General features: G+C 39.3%; 1 protein-coding gene across 1 annotated transcript in view; it reads left to right on the forward strand.

The window, feature by feature from the left end:
- Nucleotides 1–23,419, forward strand: part of RELN (reelin) — a gene marked incomplete at its 5' end in the record, with an annotated part of 413,261 nt that overhangs the window by 257,398 nt on the left and 132,444 nt on the right. The window contains 8 exons of the mRNA XM_080936108.1: nt 2,278–2,390; nt 3,927–4,135; nt 4,846–4,974; nt 5,643–5,752; nt 8,897–8,963; nt 13,354–13,587; nt 14,279–14,440; nt 19,664–19,900. Coding sequence (XP_080792234.1) covers nt 2,278–2,390; nt 3,927–4,135; nt 4,846–4,974; nt 5,643–5,752; nt 8,897–8,963; nt 13,354–13,587; nt 14,279–14,440; nt 19,664–19,900 — 1,261 coding nt within the window. The remainder of the gene's footprint in view (nt 1–2,277; nt 2,391–3,926; nt 4,136–4,845; nt 4,975–5,642; nt 5,753–8,896; nt 8,964–13,353; nt 13,588–14,278; nt 14,441–19,663; nt 19,901–23,419) is intronic.

The raw sequence follows: 23,419 nt of genomic DNA on the forward strand, positions 1-23,419 counted from the left end.
TCTCTGTAGCTTTCTTTATGGCTAACAGTTCTTCAATTATGGAATCTGTTGTGCTAATTGGCTTCATCTAGCTAACTTAGCTCCACTTGTCAGTGTCCTCCAAACTGCAGACTTTCATTATCCCAACTGAATCCAACCAGAGTATCTGTAAACGACAGACGCCTTCTTGGCTTATTTAATTTTTAGTGGTGAATCAGTTATTACTTGTTGACTTTAATAAATTCCCAAAGGGTGATCTCATTCTAGAGTTTGAAGAATACATTACTGGCACCACAGAACATCAGAGATAGCAGCTACTTGTAAATAAAGTTAGCATCCGTGATGCTGAATTTAGAACTGGAAGATTTCTTAGAAATGTAAGGATAAGAGAAAAGTTTGGTGTGATGCACTTGAGAAATGCTTCTGCATGCCTGTGCTCTTGGGTGGCCAGTGCTGTTATGTATGACAGTCTGGTAGGGGGGGGGTCTTCTACTTAGCCATAATTATTGATAACATGTAACAGAGAAAGAATAGATCAGTGGTGACAAGACAGAGCATTTACTCAGGTTAGTCTGTCACCAGGGGACTCTCACCTCCCTTTTAGGTCTAATGGTATATCACATTATGTGACCACCAAGTAGTGATAGAGAGCAAACTCTACTATATACCTTCCACTAATCAAGTGAAGCACCAAATATTAATGTAAAAAGTAAATAGTACCTACTTAAAGTACAAGCATATCTACTAAAATATCATCAATGTTACTGGAAACATCTTCATAATACCATTTCAGAAGCCTTCGATGCAGGGAGTCACCAGACATTTTGATATAAATAGGCTTAAAGATGAAAATCACTTGATCATCTCAATAGATGCAGAAAAGGCCCTTGACAAAACCCAACAAGACCTGTGATAAAAGTTTTAGAGAATGGGACTACAAAAAACATTCCTCAACATAACAAAGGCTCTGTACCACAGACCCACATCCAACATCATCCAAAGTGCAGGAAAGGCTTGAAGTGATTCATTAAAATCAAGAGTAGGCAGGGCTGTCCAGTGTCCCCGCTTCATTTCAATATAGTGCTCAAGGCACTAATTAGCACTGGAGAGCAAGAAAACTAAAAGAATACAATGGAAAAAGGAGAAGTCAGATTATTTCAGTTTACAGATGATATGATTCATAAAGGCCCTAGAATTCCACTCAAAAACCTATAGCATCAATAATTTCAGCAAAGTGACAGGGTATAAAATCTACATACAAAATCAGTCACCTTATATACACCAACAACAAATACACAGAGAAAAAAAAGCGTGAGCACACTCACACTTAACAGTAGGCTCAAAGACGATGAGAATTTTAGAATAAATGTTACCAAGGAGGTTAAAGATATCTACAATGAAAATTTCAATCTTTAAAGAAGTTGAGGGGAAAACTAGAAAATGGGAGACCTCCATGCTCATGGGCAAATACTCTACCAAAATCTACTTAACAGATTACTGTCCCAATCAAAATGCCCAGAGCATTTTCCACGAAAATAGAAAAAAAAATTCTAACATCATTTGGAACCATTAAAAAAAAAAAAAAAAAAACCCCATCCCCATAGTCAATACAATCCCAAGCAAGAACAAGGGATTGATTGAAATCTGGAGTTATTATCATTCCAGATTTTAAAAGATTTGTAGACAACTGGAATGAAATGGAAGACCTAAGCATGAGTAGAAAAACAGCTACAAATAAACAGGTTCTCACAGGGCCGGGTTAGATGGTCAATCCCAGGCATGGTGGTTCACTTTGTAATTGCAGCATGTGGAGGCAGAGACTAGCAGATTCCTGAGATTTGCAAATTTGCAGCCACCTTTGTCTGCTCGCTGAGTCCCAACCAATGAAAGCTCCTGTCTTAGCAAAAGATAAGACATAAGGTTGTCTTCTGGCCTGCACACACAAGTACAACACCTACACACATATACACACCCACATGGAAAAGGCATATATGTATATGTGTGCCCATATATATACATAAACACACACAAATGCACTTTTTTAAAGACTGAGTTGAATTATGGCCATGTAGCCACTGCTAGTCACACTGCTCTCTGAGTAATTCCATCTAACAAGGAGGATGTTGTCCTTTACATGTTAAGTCTTTGATCTGTAACGTGGCTCTTCGTTAATTAATTTCTTGGGTCTCATTGTCTTTGTGTAAAGGTACTATCATTTCTTTCTCTGATCTCCAATGCTCCATTTGAGGTTTTGGATGCAAGCTGGTTCTAACACCATGAATTATTTGTTTGGTACAGGAGGAATCTGTGACCCTGGAGACTCTCATGAAAATGATGTCATCTTATATGCCAAGATCGAAGGAAGAAAAGAACACATTGCGCTGGACACTCTTTCCTATTCTTCCTATAAGGTACAAACACCAGTCCTTGTGCCTGATGACCTACCTCAGAACTCTCAGGCCACATCCATGAAGTCCATGCCAGCTAAAGTGGATCCATCTCTTTCCTTGCCACCCCAGGAAATTCTAGATATTTTTGCAAGGGACTTGGGAGTCTTAACATTCATTTTTATTTCTGATATAAATGAGAAGCCTGGTTTTGTCAGGAAGAACGAATTACAGCGACAATAAAGCAAAACACAGACCTCTGGTGGACAGGTATTCTCGTCCCTGAGAAAGTTGTAAATGTGACTCTAATTATGCAGCTTCATAGACTTCCTTTTAGACACAATGAGTAGAGCCCCGCACTGGCGATTTGCCAGACAGAAAGCATCGCAAGATCATTGGCACCCTTACATTTTCTTTGCTAATTAGAGCTATAGATTTGGTTATTTCACTTTGCTCTCTGGGTGGACAGGTGTTATTTCTGGTTATTTACAGACATCTAGGAAACCATGTGAGATGCTTGTCATGGATGTGTTTTTTTTTTTTTATTCTGTCAATATTTACTGATCTTACACTACACTCAGTAGTGCTTTCTCTCCATACTTGACAGCACTGTAACTACTTTACAGAACTTGGGGGCTGGGGAGAAGCCTGTCAGTAACAAGCTTGCTCTATAAGCCGTAGTAACTAAGTTTGGACTCCAGAACACAAAGTTGTTAATGGAGTTGAAAAAAGTTGTTCATGGTGGTGCACATCTGCAGTCTCAACACTGGGGAGTCGGTAACAGGGGGTTCCCTAGAGCCTGACCAGCCAGTCTAGCTGAATTGGCAAGGTCCATGTTCAGTGAGAGATGCTGTCCCCCAGTGGAAAAAAAAATAGAGAGCAATTGTTAAGAAAGACACATGACTTTAATCCCTGGCCATATGTATACATGTGCACAGCAATCCATACATACACATACACACAAAGTGAAGGATTTTAAAATGGTTAACAATGGGAGCAATCAGAGAAAAATATCCAGCAAGTTCAACTTTCAATTGATAGTATAACCCAATTGAAAGCACTTGGGATGTTATTGTTGGACTACTCTTTTTGAAATTATGTGGTAGGATTCTACCTGCTCTGGTCCTGTGAATACTTCACACCAAATTGTAGACATTAAAGATTATGTATTGGTTTACTTGTCTATAGCTACTTCTGTTTTGAATCTCATTTTCAAAGTTCCTAGTTGGGGAAAAGCATTAATATTATACAGAACCACTTTTGGAAGCATTAATGATAAAGTCAAATCATTATTTAACTGCCTTAGTGCTGTACTTAGTCCTGTCCTGGGAGACACATATGTGACCAGTCACACACCGGGAGCCCCACTGTCTACACACAAATTCTGAGTCATTGAGGCGAGTATTCCTTGAAGACAAAAGTAAATAAATGTAGCACAAAGTCATTGTCCAATGCACAGTATAAGGTACGTACTTAGTGACTTGCTGGATAGAGTCTAAGAGGATTCATATCGACCACATGGAAGGGATTGTAAATAATCCGAGTGTCCTTTTTTGGAAGGTTCCATCTTTGGTTTCTGTGGTCATCAATCCTGAACTTCAGACGCCTGCCACCAAATTTTGTCTGAGGCAGAAGAACCACCAAGGTCCTAACCGGAATGTCTGGGCTGTGGACTTCTTCCATGTGCTGCCTGTTCTCCCCTCCACAATGTCTCACATGGTCCAGTTCTCTATCAATCTGGGCTGTGGCACACACCAGCCTGGCAACAGGTGAGAGGCATGCCGCGTCTCCTAACCCGAGGGAGATGGGCACATGCACTTGACCCTTGACGTGGGTCTGTCGGTAGATTTTTGGCTGGAATTTTAACAAAATAGCCATTAATAAAATACAGATTTCTGCACCCTCCCTAAAAAAATGCCTTTGGTTAGTCAATAGAAGGGAAGGTAGGTGGCTGGATAGATTTTCCGGTTGGAGTACCTTCGTTCTGGGAGCTTGATATAAGCTATCAGAGGTGTTCACACAGGCTGTGGCAGCGTCCCTTATGACAGATAACTGAAGACAAGACTGGCCTCTTGTTGGCTAGCGATGCCCTAATAATAGGTATGGAAGTCAGTTGGCGCTTCAAGGGCCATGATGTCTCTGCTTCGCTTGCATGAGTGTTGCTCGGGTTCTCTGTAAGAACTTTGCTGGCCTCTCATTCACAGGAGAAAGTGACAGTGTGAGACATGGTCACTGCTTTGCTGTCCATCAGATCGGAGAACACAGACCCAGTTTACTGTGTACCGTCCTTCAGATGTAGCTGCTATGGCAGTGATCCAACCGCTTGCCCTTTGAAGGCTGGTCAGACTTCAGTGAGACATGACACATTAGTGAAGGTCTTTAGAGGAAGCCTATACGCATTGACTCATTGAAGGTATCTAGCCAGAAATAAAAATAACCAGTTGTTACCTTTACCCCCTTTCTGTTCTGCTGTTCCTAGCGTCAGCTTGGAGTTTTCTACTAACCATGGACGGTCCTGGTCCCTACTCCACACCGAGTGCTTGCCGGAGATCTGCGCAGGCCCCCACCTCCCCCACAGCACCATCTACTCCTCGGAGAACTACAGTGGGTGAGTATACATGCTCGCAGTTTCAGTGAAGAGCCGGACCCATGTTGTGGAATGAGAAACAGTGGGTAATTCTGAGACTAGAATTCTAAGTACGAGTTAAGTAAACTGACTTTTTCCTGAGAGGGATACTGTAAAAATAAATACACTAGTATTTCTAGCTAAATCTTAGGCACGACCACCCTGTATAAGGTCAGTTATTCTTTATGTCTAATACTTATGTTATGGATTTTATGGATTTTATGTCCCATGGTTATTGTTTGTTTAAATAAAAGAAATGTATTGACTAAATACACACTTAAAAGTAGAAGAAAAGTAACTTTTGAAATTAGACCTGGTTCAGACCTGACTGTCTTCTACTGTGTATAATGGTGGCCTGTCTAAATTTCCCCATAAATTAAGATATACTACATACCCTCTTGTGTCGTCATATAAAATTCAAGATGACTCTGTAAAAATTTCCCCAGCATACAGAATAAGTGCCGTATACATAGTAAAATATTCACAAGGCCAGCACAGCTAAGCCACGGACCCCACAGATAAATGTAAATCCTTCATTAATTTTGGTGTTATTGCAAGGGTGCAGAAACAGGAACCTCACATGCATGTAAGACTGACTCAGAAGACGGGAAGGTAGCTGTGAAGCTGATTTCATGCTAAATTTCTTGCAGGTGGAACCGAATCACAATTCCCCTCCCTAACGCGGCACTCACCCGAGACACCAGGATTCGCTGGAGACAAACAGGACCAATCCTGGGAAACATGTGGGCAATTGATAATGGTTAGTGTCTGCGCCTGTCACAATCACGGGCCATTGATGTAGGCTTTTCCGGTGTTTTGTCAGTCCACACAGACTTAATCACATTTCTAAGTCATGGTCTTGAGATTCATTAAACACCCTTTCTTCCGTCTCTCCTTAGCATTCAGTCAGAAGCCCAGGGATGCACGATCAGAAAAAAAAAAAAAAAAAAAAAAAAAAACAGGCTGTGTAGTCAGCAATATTAGATGCTGAAATGTCTCAACATACATAATTGTAAAATGCTTAAACCCCTAAAATTCAAATTTGCAGTTGATGACAAGGGATAGCCTAACGTTTTCTTGAATCTTTATGCAAAATTACCATAAGTACCATACTGTGTGCATTAAAATAAGACCCATTATTCTCAGTAACTCCCGTAACATCTGCAGCACTTATCTTCCAGTTGCAGACATTACAGACTGGGAAAACATCATCTCTAAGTCACTAGTGAAACCTCTACCCGGTTTTCAGAAAAACGACTTGAGAGAAATATGCGGATACCCATAGAAACTGCTGACTGCATTGTTGATCTTTTCTATGTATGTTAAAAACCAGCCCTGTGGGGTTTGGTGTGCAATAAGAGAAGATATCTAGCCATGTTAAGTTACATGGCTTTTACATTGTTATTGAACACTAATCGTGTCTGCTTGTTTGTTCTATATTAATTTCTGGATAGATTTATAGGACAATATAACTTTGACTGAAAGCCTATACCAGAAGTAGGAGGGCTCTGTAGAGAGACACAGAAAAGGCAGAAAGGCAAAGTGTCAGTACTTAAGCAATTTTAACATAGCCTCCGTCTTGGTTTGTCCTATTTAATAAAACCATACTTTAATGCTGATTTTCCACATATTAATCTGCTCTTTCTGCTTTTGAATAATTTAAGTACTGAGAAACTAATTGCATAAAGTTCTTAAATTTTGAAGACCTCTTCAGGCAAGATAATTTACCTATATGCCAATATGAATTCTACATTGAATAGTTTTTTAAAGGAAGGCCCATGATACTAAACTGAGTGCATAAACTAAGACAACTAGGGCTCAGTGTGTCAGAGTTTCTGCACCGGCAGAGTATTTGCATAGCATTTTAATTACCACAGCTGTTAATGGGCTCTGGGGTGTATACACCCCAAAGTAGGATATGAATGGATTTTTCTAGTGTCATTGCTTCTAAGAGTTCATAGTGTATCTTTTTAACTTTTAATAATCACAAAAGAAGTTTAAAATAGCAATAAAATAAAGTACAAGTACAAGAGAATTAAGAGAATACTGAGAAATATATATGCCTATGAAAAGTCTTTTCCAGGCTGGAGAGATAGCTCAGTGGTTATGAGCACTGACTGCTCTTCCAGAGGTCCTGAGTTCAAATCCCCAGCAACCACATGGTGGCTCACAGCCATCTGTAATGGAATCTGATGTCCTCTTCTGGTGTGTCTGAAGGCAGCTACAGTTTACGTATATATAATAAATAAATAAATAAATCTTTAAGAAAAAATAAAAAGAAAAGGTTTTCCCAGTTACCTAATAAAAAGCAATTAGATCACCATTCAGGGTCGAGGAGTCTTCAGAACACACTGCTGACCACGGGTCATGTTTGAGTCTCCTGTGGAAAGCTGAAGACCTAGAGACTACACATTCTTAGTGGTGGCTGCACCACTCCAACACAATCTCTTCAGTTCCATTGCCAACCTGTGTGAGGCTTTCCAGGAACAGGCATGCTTACAGGTCAGGAAGCAGACCCAATTTCTTCCTGAAAGAACACCCCTGCAATCTCTCTCTCTCTCTCAAACCCTAGATCTGCATCGCAGAAATCTTGAGACAATGTGGATAATTGTGATGAGGAAAATGCATGGGGAAAAATATTAGTGCAATGTCATAATTTTGTTAGGTTACAATCCTGAAGCTGTAGAGTGCAGCGTGATCTCATGGGACCCAGGTCATGGCCTACTGCAGTACTTCCGGGACGGTGGAGCCTGTGGGATGACAGGGCTGAAGGGTGGTGGTGGCTGTGCTGATCACAGGCACGTGACACAGCATCATGAACATGACAGAGTTACTTTTTTCTCTGAGAAATTTACCATCCCACTTTACAGACTGGAGACAGCGAGGGTTAGTCAGGGTCAGTGTGAATCCAGGATTTTCGGATGCCTAACCCCAGGACTTTTCAACCTAGCAGTGTGCTATCAAACCTCTTCTAGATAGGCAGGTTACTTCTCTAAGTGGTTTTGCCTTGCATCTCTATAGTCGATTTTGTTTGTTTGTTTGGTTGGTTGGTTGGTTTTGCTTCTACTAATTGGGTGCAGGGGCCAGGTCCCTGAGAGTTCAGGCTACAGCAAAGCTTCTTTTAAAGTAAAGTCTTCATTTTAATGTGGTTACAGGACTTAGAAGAAAGTGATGATAGGTGGGCAATTTTTCATTCCTGAAACTGAGAGTCTTAACAACCGTGGCACGTCTGCTCTTGATTTCTTTTGTTTCCTATTATCCGAATGATTGTTACTATACTCATTATAAAATACTTGTATCTCTACATGTATTAGAGTCTAGGTACTTCAGAAACAAGCCTTTCAGCCCTTTTCAGAGTGCCAACAGTTAGAATTTATACCTATAGCATCATCTTGTCAGTAAAGTCAGCATCTAGTGGGAAAGCTATACATTGTGAGAAGGCTTTGTGCTTAACAACGTTCTTAATGTTGCTCCGTACTTGCAGGAAGGAAGAATTACTATTTAGAAATATATGTAATGCTTATCTATAATTTTATAGATTTTCTCCCTGGTAAGACTAGAAATTATAGTTCTGGTCTCTCCACTTTGTGATGCATCAAATAGATCCTTTATTTCTCCCCAAAGAATATGAGCATTACAGAGCATCCAGAACACAGGCAGTGCGGTCTGTAACTATTGGGGCAGAAGACATTGCAGTAAGGAATGTAAATTACAAGGCCCTGCTCCTATGAGTACAAACATTAAAATCTTGAAAGAATTATTTATGGAAATTAATACAGATTCAACATATCTGTGACAAAGTACTCCATGCTTCGTGGATATTGCTTTCTAAAATTATGTTGGTAATGTTCTTGGGCTTTCCAATTATGTTGCCATCTTTGACATGACTGCTCTCTCCCTATAGTTTATATAGGTCCATCGTGTCTGAAATTCTGTTCTGGCAGAGGACAATGCACTCGGCATGGCTGCAAGTAAGCATTTGGAAATACCGTATATGTTTGTCCATTTTTATATATACATTGAATATCAAGGCCACTCGTCATATAAATAGGTTCAGTATTCGTTTCTAGAGTTCACATTTTAAATCCAAATCAGGGTACTCAGAATGAAACCATTGCATATGTATGTGTGTGTGGTGTGTGTATATGTAAGTATGACATGTGAAAGGTGTATTATGTAATGTGTATGTGTGATGTGCTGAGCAAGGGAGTAAATGCAAAGGCCAATGATGATCGAAGTGTGCTAATTCTGTTACTCTATCCCCTATTCCTGTGAGACAGGGTGTCTCACTGAACCTGGAGTAAATGCAAAGGCCGATGAAGAACGCAGTGTGCTAATTCTGTTACTCTATCCCCTATTCCTGTAAGTCAGGGTGCCTCACTGAACCTAAGACTAGATGAGCAGCCAACAAGCCCCAGAGACTTTCCTGTCTCTGCCTTGCACGTCTCCTGTGTTATAGTCATGCATGCAGCCACACCCGCTCTCTGTGTAGATCCCTGGCCCCTCGTAAACTCCACAGGCTGCTACAACAAGCACACTTACCCACTGATCCATTTCCCCAATCCTCAGGACAGGATTAAATGTAACTTAACTACAATTTGGAGGTAAAATTGATTAATAAGTTTATATTGGGCTCATTGCAAAAGCTGTAATGTCCTTCATGTAAATGTGTAATAACTCCAGGTCCCTCATAGCTGAGTAGTTAGCTTGTCTGTACGTTTTGTAGAACAGTTAGTGCTGACTCTGATCTGGAATAATACACGAATAGGGTAATGTCCAGTTACCACAAGTGCATTGTGTGATAGTAATACCAAGAACAGACCATCACATTTATTATGTCACACCTATATAAATATTTAATTCTAAATCTTTTGTGAATTCCTGAAACCAGAGACCATCTTTTCCACACAGATAAGTTTTCAATACCTCCAAACAAAATGTAATAAGCTGGGCAGCTGACTAACGGGTAGACAGTTTATGAAAGAGCTTCGAACCCACTTTCATACAGGTTGTAAGACAAACAATTGAAAACACTGGGGCTAGTATGTCAGATTCATTTTTAAAACTGTATTTTATCAAATTTAATTAGCAAAGAAGTCACTCTGTACAATTAAATATTTTATGAAACATGTAAAGAACTGAAAAGTTTCTGTTTATACTTTAGTACTGAATAGGAAGGGCCATGAGTCTTTCAGCTGTGTGGCCGTGTGTGTGTGTGTGTGTGTATGTGTGTGTGTGTATGTGTGTGTGTGTACATGTCTACATATGTGTATAGCTATGTGTATACATGTGCATGCATGGGCATAGAAGTCAGATGGCACATTGGGGTGTCATTCCTTAGGAGCCATTTACCTTAGTTTTTTTTGAAACCAGATCTCTCCCTCTCGACCTCTCTTTCTCATATGAATGTGCGTGTTTTTATCGGGAAAGAGGTACTGAGCATCCTGAAATGTGTGTGTGTGTTAGAATGGGGGGCACACCCGCACACGTATACACGTATAGGAATCATATTGGGTGTCATTCATTAGCCACTCCCCTTGGTTTTTAAAACCAGATCTCCCCCATCTCTGACCCTCTCTGTTTTTGCCTCTCCCACCCCCTCAGGCCTGCCCCTCGGGTTTGAGATTTGCCAGCTAGGCTACACATGCTGAGCACTAAGCCCTAAATATCCTCCTGCCGCTACCTCCCAAAGATTAGGATTTTAAGTGAGCACCATGATGCTCTGTTTTTGGAGGGGTCAGGACTAAACTCGGGTCTCATGCTTGTACAACCAGCACTTCACCAAGTGAGCCATCTCTCGTAATTCAAGTTAAATGCCTATCCCCTAAATAACTTGTTCATTCTTTGAAACCCTAGCTCTGTTTTTCTCAAATTGTTGTCTCTGTTTTCTATAACAAGAAATTCTACTTCTTTAATGCTTTTCCAATAAAATTAACACAAGAGGAATTTGAATTGTAACTCTACACTTTAAAAAATATTTTAAAATAAAAAAAAAATTTCAGGAATAAACATTGCCTTCTCCTTCTGAAGTTTTACTGAATAGTTTGACAATTGGACGTTTTATTTGCTCCATATTTTGGCAATATTTTATATAACATCGATTGCCTTTGATCTTTTGAAGAAAGACTAAACATTTAGCTTCTGCCCCATTTTGGGGAGAATGTGCAGTTTATTGAGTTAGAACACAATTATACAAAAATAAAAATTTCTCTTCAAAACTACTTACTTTTTGTCAGCAAATCTTAAACCTTAACACCACCCTTCCCTCTATCCCTCCCTCCATCTATCCATCCATCCCTCTCTCATTATTGTCATTATTTTCTGCCAGGAACCCACTCCTTCCTGCCCCATAACACTTTCTGGCCCGTGTGCATCTTGGAACTGAATTTATAAACTGACAGTTCACTTAGCTGCTCACCCTGACCCTGTTGCAGATCCTAATGAGAAGAGAATGTGGGGACATTTCTGAAAAGTTACCCGTGTATCTGAACAGTGGAAGACTTTTCCTGACAACATAATGAATATGAGGCTACATTTGAGAGTTGTAAATGAACCAGCAGTGAGCATATTAGGAGCCAGACAGTTTCCTGTCATTCTTAAAGTCACCATTGCTACTGCTAAAAAGCAAACACTGAATGATCTGTTGCTTTTTCTTTAAAAACAAGTGGTGTCCTTACTGGGATTCTATCTGAATTACAGAATCTTTATTAAGTAGATTTCAGAACCATTTAATGGGCAGAGACTCCAATGTGGTCTGTATCTGAAAAAACACCTCAGGTTCTAAGAGGACAATGTATAAGATTCACAAAGTGCACTTACCCTGAGGTGCACTGTGCTGCTCTTACTGGGAAACATCCCAATCACAAGCCATGTAAATCACACCAAGGCTCCCAGTGTGTCCAATTTACCTTATGCTTCCTTGTTTGGATGACTATATCTATGAAATATCCTGTAAAGAAGCCGGAGCTCATTAATGTGGTCAGCACATAGTCATTTTCTCTCCTTCATTTCTCCCGGAAGCTGTTTCTGTTACCAAGACAGCCCTCAAATATCACACTGGCATTTTAGAGCCCAACTTCCTTTTTAACCTGACAAAAGTGGTATACTTGACTTGCTGGAAAATATACATCAAATTTGGTGTTTTATTTCCACCTGATAACACATTCCATAGACCCCGGAGAAGGCCACCGTGGGCCTTGGTTTCAGAAACACTGCCAGAGAGCATCCTCAGAGCTGGGCTAACACACACTCATTGATACACTGCTGTGTGGAAGAGTTATTTCGGACTTCAGGAGATTTAAAGGCTCCAGTAAAGGATGTTCCTGCACCAAAGACACTGATTTCACATTTACAATTCGAAACTATACTATAGAAACTAATGCTAACTACACTATATAATGTTTCTGATATTCTAACATTAGCAATGATGAAGTTTACACGTTGCTAAAAGGGGGAGAGGCTTCGGCAGACAATGTAACATGATATACTCTCACTGAACAGTCAGCCACTGGGGAGACAAGTCTCTTTTTCTGGAAGCATTACTAAATTGAGAGCCCATTGAGAAGCAACACGGTTCTACTAAGGACTTGTATCTAGGTCAGAGGTGTGCGCTTTCCTTTGAAATCTTTGTTTTCATGGCCTCAAAATATGTAAAATGATTTCTTTCATAATCTTGCATTTACCTTTGTTCTCAGAAGAACTTTCTCTAGATATTTTATTGGAAGCGTTTCATGAGGCAGAGGCAAGCTGAACTCTGTGAGTTGGAGGCCAGCCTGGTCTGCAGAGCAAGTCCCGGGACAACCAAGGCTGCACAGAGAAACCCTGTCTCTAAGGGGAAAATGTTTTATGTTGTTTCATAAAATTTATGAGCATCATGAATAAGATTATATGTGCTTATAAATTATCAGCGTGAGCAGATTTTGGTCAAAGGTAAATGCTGAGGTGTTTGAATCGTAGCTTTTTACATTAGGGCTCTGCAGAGACTGATTTCTTCTGAAATATTTCTGGTCAATTGGCCCTTATCAAATTTTCAGATCAATATTCTCCAAAGACTAATGAGGGTTTGCCACTCACTCAACCCCTGGTCTACGGACACTCACTCCACCCTCACCCCACCCTTACCCTCCCCATTTAGCTCCCACATTTCCCACCCCTTTATCCCTCTACCCCCCCACCCCACCTCACCTCACCTACCCCATGCTGTATACTCACACATGGATGCTCATTCACACACACACACACACACACACACACACACACACACACACACACACACACAAAGGATGGACCATGAAGATCAGCAGGCTCTGAAGGACCTACAACTTAAGACACACTTCCAGTACCTTTCTACCTCTCTTTCAGGTGTGACCCGGGGTTTTCTGGCCCAGCTTGTGAGATGGCATCCCAGACATTCCCAATGTTTATTTCAGAAAGTTTTGGCAGTTCCAGACTTTCCTCTTACCATAACTTTTACTCTATCCGTGGTGCTGAAGTCAGCTTTGGTTGTGGTGTCTTAGCCAGTGGTAAGGCTCTGGTTTTCAACAAAGATGGGAGGAGGCAGCTCATCACTTCCTTTCTGGACAGCTCACAGTCCAGGTGAGTGCGGGTAAGCTGGGACATAGCGGAAGGCAAGCGACTGGGTCTGGATCCGTTTTCAGTCTGTAGGCTTGTTCTTTTACTGGATGGACGTATCTTCTAGTCTTTAAGTAGGCTGAAAGGATGCCCAGTGTGTTTATAATTAATTTTCCCCAGTTTTTAATAAACTAGAAGTCTTACCAGTGACTTTGAGCTACTAACAACTGACATTATTTTAAAAAAAAATGAGATGCTTGCATCAGAACTGTGTTCTTAAGCCAAAGCCTGGTTAATTATTCATGTAGTTTATTTATTTGACAGCTTGTAGGAGCTGATTAGATTTACTCGACATCATCCCTTCCCCCAGTCCCTGATAAATAATGCAGTAAAGGAATGATTGGCGGTTTAAGTGTGTGTACACAGTACACAGTACACAGCACACAAGTGGTTATGAATGTGGTTATATTTTATGGATACGTCTCTATATATAACATACACACATATCTCCTACACTTATTTATACATCTCCTGGTACCATTACATATATTTTATAAAACAATGATGAAAACCTATAGCTGCTGAGATGTTCATTTCAACGTGTTTGAAGTTCTTTAAAAACAAAACTTAGTCTATCAAAAAAGATGTTGATGTGCCTACTAATCGTGAAGAGGGATATTGATGTGCCTACTAATCGTGAATTACTTGTGTCTAGGTTCCTGCAGTTTACTCTGAGGCTGGGGAGCAAGTCTGTTCTGAGCACGTGCAGGGCCCCTGATCAGCCTGGGGAGGGAGTTTTGCTGCATTATTCGTATGACAATGGGATAACATGGAAACTCCTGGAGCACTATTCCTACCTGAACTACCATGAGCCCAGGTACATCAGAGCACATTGGCAAAAGTAGATACTGTAATGTTTCCTTCCTGTGGTGAACCATAATTGAATTTTACAATATCATGGAGAGCCAACTAGTGTAAAATTCTGTGTATTCATTTACTGTAATGAACAATTGGTAAGCCATATTTCTTAATCTATGTGTCCTACTGACTTCAATACTTCTAAGAAATGTGTTCTTGTATTTTGAAATGTGTATCTAAGGAAACTACCTAAATAGCTAGGAAATACCTATACTGTTATTCTTAACCATAGAACATTTTGTAATAATAATTTAAATATAAAGGTTATAGTGATCCATTAAATCTGATAACAGGCATGCTTTGAGTTTTCACACAGTAAAACTAAGTAAGAAATACAAATAAATTTGTCTCACATGTATTGAGTTCCTGACAATGGCATACGTGAAAATGTAAATAAAATCCTTTCCTCTGGCCACCTCTGTGTATATTGCATGACACAGCAGTCAGAGTAAGATTTACCCGATAGGATTGTCCTTCAGTGGTGACAGTGTTTCCCACCAATGTTCAAAGACACTCTGACCTGCTATAATGCACATGGGGCTTCTCAGGAAAGTCCTCTAGAAAAGACAAAGGGAGAAGAGGAAGGAAAAGATCACAGTTAAGACATCAAGTTAAACACCATCAGATGCAAACATGTGCCATACTTACAGTCATGTACAAATTCATAGTACTTTCCTTCTGGGAAGTACCCTTTTCTCCTAGGATGGGGAGGGAGTTGGTCCTCAAGGTTTTCCTGGCACCATTGGAGTAGACAAGGTTTAAAAGTAAGGGAAAAGAGGATTGATAATGCATGCTACATAGTTTACAGTCTTGTTATGGACACTCCCACTTTAATAATTAATCATAAGATAATAACTTTGTGGATAAAATGAAATAAAGAGTATCAGAGTCAGTTACTCATTAAATTATCGCCTAAATTTTGCACACTGAAACAAATTTTAAATGCCCCAGCTTTGGTGGATACTTTTGTTGTATATGTTTAAAAAATTTAAGACTAAATTCTCTGTATTATTTCAATTTTAGTATGTGTGCTGCCAAAGGGAGCACTAAATTCTCATTATCACTAAGAGATACACAAGTCCCATAGAAATGTTCCAGGGACACTCCATAGTTAATATGAAACCAATAAATTAAACAAAAAGCAACAGGATTAGATCATGAGGAAAATACCATCATCCTAAGTGAATGTGGCCCAACGCCCAATGTTTTCCTGACAAAGATGGACAGCTGCAAAATTCAGCAATCAATCTTTATAATTAAATATAATTCATCTTTGTTGCTATGAAAAATAATGACATATTTAATGTGCTACTGCAAAGGTGTGTTTAACTATGCCCACCGTTTGACAGTGACATTTTTCTTCCAAACAGAATTAAGGCAGCTTTTAGGTATTAAGAATGTATTTAGTTTAAAAGATAAGAATCAGACTGGAGGGCTTTTTTTTTTTTAAGAAGAATGTGGTAGTGGCCCCCACACCCTCATTTTCTGCACTTGCATATCTGACTGTAAGACTCTTCCTTCCTCTCTCCCTCACAAATATTAATAAAAGCTGACATGGCAGAAGTAGAGTTTGATATATTCCAGGTGCTAAATTATATTCTTCATAATAAATAATACAAACCATGGAAATTTTTATAGAGTTAAATATATCTCGATGCCTTTAGCCATATAGTCTGTTTTTTTTGCAGTATAAATTGCTTCCTGTAATTGCTTTGAATCCTATATTATCTCTTGATGTCACAGTTGTTCAGAAATGAAGTATGAACCATATGTTGGTCTTCTAGCTGGCCACCCGTATTGCTAAAGGACAGTTTTAGCTAATTTGTCTGTGATTCATTCAAAAGCAAAAGAACTGTTTGCTTATGTGTCAAATCTGAAATCTTGTAATATGCCTAATCTGAAGGAGTGTCTTAGGAACTAGTTGGTACCTTTATTAGTGTAAAATATCATAATTTTGTTAGAGCTTAAATTTATTTCATCCTTTTTCTTACTTATATTTCTATAGTTTAAAAATCATTTAAAAATCAAATCATGATCAACTTTTATGCCTTGACTATTTATTGTGTTTGATTCATTTGTTTCAAGTTACCCAATTCTGTAAGATATATAAGATTATCAAATTTTTTTTAAAAAGTCTATGAAGGCTGGGAAAGTGTCTCAGTGGATACGAGTTCAGATTTCCACACCCACATAAGCTGGCCAATTTGGGCAGCTGCTTGCAAGGCAAAGCTTCGGTTACCTGGGCCAATCTGCCGAGACTAGCAGAACTCAAATTCAAGGTTTAGCTAGAGAGTCTGCCCCAACAAATAAAATGACAAGTGATCAATCAAGGGGGACACTCAACATGAACTTCAGGCTTTCATACATGTGTGCACTCATCAGTACACATGTGTAAACATACAAACACACACACACACACACACACACACACACAGAGAGAGAGAGAGAGAGAGAGAGAGAGAGAGAGAGAGAGAGAGAGACCCCACAGGCCAAAAAGAAAAGCAGATATAACACCTACCCACAAACAAAGACTGAACCAAAAGTTTAGCCTAAATCTCTGTGTTCTCACTGAGCCACATTCTAATAATCAAAGTTCTCGTAGCTATTGCATCCAGCCGCTCTGATATGTGAAGAGCCAGGGTATCATTAAGAACTCCAAACCTGTTGACAAATGTACGGAATAGAAGACCAAGAACAAGAAGCAGTGTGTTTAGATCTAAATCCCATTGCAATCGCTTAGGTTCTGTTAATCCCACCAGGGACACTTGGCCTCCTTCTGCCTCTGTGTTTATACCTCTTTTGACCTCCACTTCCGACACTTAGCATCAGGGATTTGTATTTTCACTGTGCATCAACCTCTGCTGTACATTCTGACATAAAGATGAAAGACAGAGGAAAAGGAACTGGCCCTTGCCACAGGATGTTTTATCTTCATTTCTCAAGTGAAGATGCTGAGTCACATAAGGAACATAAAGCAGCCTCCCTTTGGGGCCAAAGTCATCAGACTCAAGTGACGAATGGGGACCCTGCCCCAAGGGTCTAACTACAGAACAAGAATCGTAACTTCTCTATTGTGGAGACACTGATCTCTTTAATTACTGTTACATGCATGTTACTTTAGCTATCTTTAAGCACACATTTTCTTTCATTAGAGAGATTATTACCTGCATTTAAAATTATTAAAATAAAATAAAAATGTGATTTTATAATAATAGACTGATTAAATTAAATTATCAAGTGATAATTTTAATAGTTGCATCATTGAACCAATTAGAATATAGTTCAGTTCTCTTTATTGTGTATTTTATGAATAAATACTCATTGCCATCCAATAAGTATGAAGAAGAATGGAAGTTAAAACTATCAAAAATGCCTAATTTAACTATACCATCATATTCACTATCATATGATTAATTCTATCAGTAAGAAGTTTGACAGATTGTGGGAAGTACTTTAAAATCACAAATGTATTTAGGTTTTTTTTTCTGGTTTAATTAAATGCCTTTCTAGGTTGTTTTTTTTTTAATTTATATTTTTTAAATTTAAATTACTGCACTTTTACATTGATTTTTCATTATTCTGTACGATGTGTTTTCTCTTGGTTTAGAAAGTTCCAGCTAGAGGTGATTGTTTATGTCACCAACACAAGCATTTGCATTCTTCTACCCATATATTCCTAAGCAAACTGTTAAGGGAAATATATATTAATTTTTATTAGATAAATCATGTTTCTAAGCTATACTTTTAACATTTTTTACACACAAAATATATGTAAAGCAATCTCTCAGGAAAGCTAGCCTTAGACATTGAGATTTTAGGCACTTTAAGTTACCCATATAGCCATTTAGTCCACAAATAAGTGAAGTTTTCTTTCTCTTGACTGGCTGAGGAAAACCTCCACAGATGTTCCAGCATGCATCTATTGCAGGTTAACCTCTCCCAGAGCTTAACTGAGCCCTGATGGAGACAGACGTCCCGTTTCATGTCTCACCTCAAGTGTGGATGTGAGAAGTGTGGGACTATGATTGATGGAGCTTTCAGGCTGGTGCCATTGCAGAGGCAGTTAAAATATGGTTCCTGCTGTTGTATACAATAATTGCTCCTTGAAATTGGGTATTATTCTTAATTCTCTTCACCATTTGTCAGATACAGATTTGTTGTCATGCTATTGGGACACAGCTACTGACTTATGCCCACCGTGCTAAACCCAGGGGACCACAGGAGTACCATGCTCCCTTTGCACCACAGTGCTGTGACAAGCCACTGGGGCCCACCACTTTGCCACGTGGACAAGTGTACTATGTTTGATTGAATTAGCTTCTTTGAGAACCCATGAATGAAAACACAGTCATACTTTCTGATATGTGTAGAGGACATTGTTGGAGATGTACAGCAAGCCAGACATTTCAGGAGAATGTTGTTGGTTGATATCTATATGGAGGTGAGGGCTGGCTCTAGTTAAGTCAAGGCAGTACATGATTGTGCTGTAGAGAGTGGAGCGGGGACAAAGTTTTGTTAAGGCAGGAGAAACAGAGGTAGAGGGAGAATCAAGATGAAGCCAAAGGGGGATGTTCTAGATCCAGGTGGTCTTAATTGGTAATAGGTGATAGGTAGATATGATTATTTCTAAGGGTTTTTATGGGTCAATTTGTTTTATCTAGGTTGTTTACATATTTGTCAAATAGTTGTAAGCTTATTGTGTGGATGTATTGTGGATTGAGAATTTAACATATAAATCTGTTTGATAAATTATTGATTGTTGAGTCATGATTTTACCTGGCTGTGGAGAATGTGAGCAAAGTTCCCGGCTGACAGGGAGACAGATGGGAGAGGGCAGCCCATGGACCACCTGGGTCTGAGAGTGCTTTGGGGCAGCGTGCAACCGCTGAGATAAAGGTACCTCACACTGTCATATGGCCATAATGGTGACAGCACTAGCGCAGTATAAAAGGTTACCACATTGTTATTTACTGCAACAGAATGTATATACTAGAATTATGTTTAGCCCCATACTTATAGGGAGGAACTATCTTGACTAATTGTTTAGTATATCCAATCTTGGATATTAGAGTTTTAAATAATTCAATTTATTCAACTACTCACTTGGAAGTGAGGTTTATAGTATAAATATTTACAATTTAAGATAACTACGGATATAAATTTTAACCTCTTTCCCCTTTAGGATAATCTCTGTAGAACTACCAGATGATGCAAGACAGTTTGGCATCCAGTTCAGATGGTGGCAGCCGTATCATTCTTCCCAAGGAGAAGATGTGTGGGCCATTGATGAGATTGTCATGACTTCTGTCCTGTTCAACAGCATCAGTCTTGACTTTACCAACCTCGTGGAAGTCACTCAGTCCCTGGGATTCTACCTTGGGAATGTTCAGCCATATTGTGGCCATGACTGGACACTTTGGTAAGGATTTTGTTATAATTTAAATTAATAAGCAGAACATGAAGATGAGCTTATAGTCCACTCTGCACTAGGTCTGTGGTTGAAAAGGACTGACTAAGCATGGTACATTAAAAACCTGGTACTATATTTATTGAGGACAAAAGAAACCAAAGTAAATGAATATAAAATGTCATAGTAATTAATTTAAATTTTTTCTCCAAAAATTATATGTAGAGACTTCTTCAAAAATTACTAATAATTAAAGTTATCACTGTAGCATCCTTTCATGGAAGGCTGTAATGATCATACTTCGGTGTGAAATTACATGACTGATTGGCTTATTAAAATTTCTCACATGGAGTTCTGTCTTTATGCTGTCATATGTAAAGTTCAAGAAGTTTGTCATCCCTGACTCATTAACTTAATTGTGACTTTTAATCCATTTTCTCAAACAATATCAGCTCATCTAGTTAGTGATGCTGGTAGAGTTTCAAGACTGGGGAGCATCCTAATTAAGATAGTCATTGATTTTAGACTCTCCTTACAGTGGTAACTTACAAATATAATGATATAATAATCAATAGGTAAATAATTTTTTTATTATTTTTTAAAACGACTTTATTTTACAAAACAAAGATAAATGTACAGATTTTAAACATTTTTTACTTAAAATTATACATTTTTGTCAGTACTGTTTTTTCAGATATTAAAATAATTTTTACATAAAACTATGTGAATATATTTTTTAGTCAGTACTTGATTTTTTCAAGGGCTTGACAGTATGCATTGAAAACCTAATAGTTACAATGAGAGTAAAGTACATGCAAAACAAAACGCAACATGGAAATAGTCAAAGTCTTCTTGTTTTGTAAATATTTTTTTTTGTTTTCTTTATTTCTTGGACTTCATACAGGCTGTGAGTTGTTTCTGGGGGAGTGCAAGCCTCTGGGGTTAGCATCTCAATATCAGTGACTGCATATTATGTCTGTTCTTTTGTGACTGGGTTATCCCACTCAGGATGATATTCTGTAGATGCAGCCATTTTCTTAAGAATTTCGTTAAGTCATCGTTTCTGGTGGCTGAGTAGTATTCCATTGTGTAAATGTACCACAATTTTTGTATCCATTCATCTTCTGAAGGACATCTGGGTTCTTTCCAGCTTCTGGCTATTATAAATAGAGCTGCTATGAACAGTGTGGTGCATATATCTTTGTTGTGTATTAAAGTGTCTCTGGGGTATATGCCCAGAAGTGGAATAGCTGGGTCTTCAGGTAGTACTATATCCAATTTTCTGAGGTATCGCCAGACAGATTTCCAGAGTGGTTGTATTAGTTTGCAACCCCACCAACAGTGGAGAAGTGTTCCTCTTTCTCAGCAGCCTCGCCACATCTGCTGTCATCTGAGTTTTGGATCTTGGCCAATCTGACTGGTGTGAGGTGGAATCTCAAGGTTGTTTTGATTTGCATTTTCCTGATAGCTAAGGATGTTGAGCACTTCCTCAGATGTTTCTCGACCATTCAATATTTCTCAACTGAGAACGTTTTGTTTAGCTCTGTACCCCATTTTTTAATAGGGTTATTTGATTCTCCGGTGTCTAGCTTTTTGAGTTCCTTGTATACCTTGGATATTAGGCCTCTATCTGATGTGGTGTTGGTAAAGATCTTTTCCCATTCTATTGGTTGCCGTTTGTTTTCTTGACAATGTCCTTAGTCTTAAAGAAACTATGCAATCTCATTAAGTCCCATTTGTTAATCTTTGACCTTAGAGCTTGAGCCACGAACCTAAGGAATAGAAGAGGGAGAAGAATAGGTAAATAATTTGAAGTATAGTTAGTACTTCACTCACAACACTAAGGAGGATACAGTGGTAACTGACAGGCTGGCCATCTGACAGAGAATTTCCTCTTGCCCTGAGAGGAGCCTCCCTCAGAACATGTCAGAGCAGCGTATTCCTGAAATCCCAGCATGTGAGAAGTGAGAACATGAAGACCACGTTTATGATCATTGTTGGCTAGACAGGGAGTTTCTATCCAGCCTGGGCTACTTACATAAGATGGGGGCTCATAGACAGAGACTTACCTTTGGGGACCTGCGAAGGTGGACATGAAGTATCTCACTGACTGAAAAGTGGGAAAACAAGGAAATCCCAGCCTTGTGGAAATTTCCAGGAAGAGAAACTAGCCATGAGAGGTTCTATGGTGAAGCATACCAAGACAAGAACGGCCTTGGCATGCTCAAGGGTTAGAAGGGAGGAGCGTGATGGAGAAAATAAGAACACGTCAGGAATGGAAAGCAAGAGACATTCAGGGACAGTGTGATGTTTCCCAGGCGCGAAAGAGCCCCAGATTCAGTCTTAGGTCGGAATGATCCTGCTGGCTTCACCACTGCGGCGACTGCCCCTCCAGGTTCCCTTTTCACTATAAGCCTGACTGAGGAATAATTTCCCAAGAGACTTTTACTTTCTATCAAGTCATGATCAGACCAATTTAATTTCCTCCAGATGAGTCATGCTGAAAGCTAATCGCTGCAGTTGCCTCCAGAGAGTGTATCATAAATGACCCGTCCGTGGCCTTATCATAATTAGAGGTAAATTTTACACACCATTGCGCAGCAGATTACCTTGGATGGGAACTGTGCGTGTACAGTCACATCCCACGCACAGCAGGTTAGAAATTGTAGAATGGAAATAGCAGGTAATGGAATGGAAGGACGGCTGGTCACTTTTGCTGCGAGCGTGTCAGACTAGACACAGTGACATTTCTACTGGACTGACTAGAGAAAATTCTGCCACGTGACGACCTCAGATGCTTTCTCCCCTAAGCCTATAGCTCAAGAAATAAATAAATAAGCTAAAATAAAAGAGGCAAGGCAAACAAGAAAATAGGAAGATACAGACAAAAATGGGATTTATTAGAACTTTGTGTGTCTGAAGTATCTGAGTGGCCTGGATTAACAGGTTTTCAGATTGCTCATGTACATCAACCATGTATCCCAAAACTGTGTAGTAAATCTTTTTCAGCACTCTACTGTAACGAAGAGTCTTATCATGAATGCAAGTCCTACATCGCATGTTTACTTTCATAAATAGTTAACATCTGCTCCAATAAACCCCCCAAAGTTGCTGAGCATTTTAACTTTCACACTTAAGTTGAATGCAAGTTAACAGGGCTTTAATTTTTCTTCTTTGATCAAATCCTGCAGACAGTGTCCTTTCCCACAACTCTGATGAATATTCTTAACCCACCACCGCTTTAATTTGTGGAGATTCATTTACTTTATGAATTTACAATTGCAACTGTGATTCTAGGAAACCATTAGAAAATATAAATATTCGTGAGATCCCGGTGGGCACCTCAAGCAGCCCTGTAGGAGTTTTATGAACAGCCGCATGCATGCGAGCAGTCAGATTTGACTTTCGGATCATCTCTCAAACAAGCAGGGCCGGTCTTGGTCACAAAACATGGGAGATGTCCTGGCAGTGATGCTGAGACTAGAGCAACATGTTAACCATGTTTAAAGGACGTGAAAACTGCTTTACTGC

This window comes from Micromys minutus (assembly GCF_963924665.1).
Source record: "Micromys minutus genome assembly, chromosome: 23".
NCBI classification, from domain to species: Eukaryota; Metazoa; Chordata; class Mammalia; order Rodentia; family Muridae; genus Micromys; species Micromys minutus.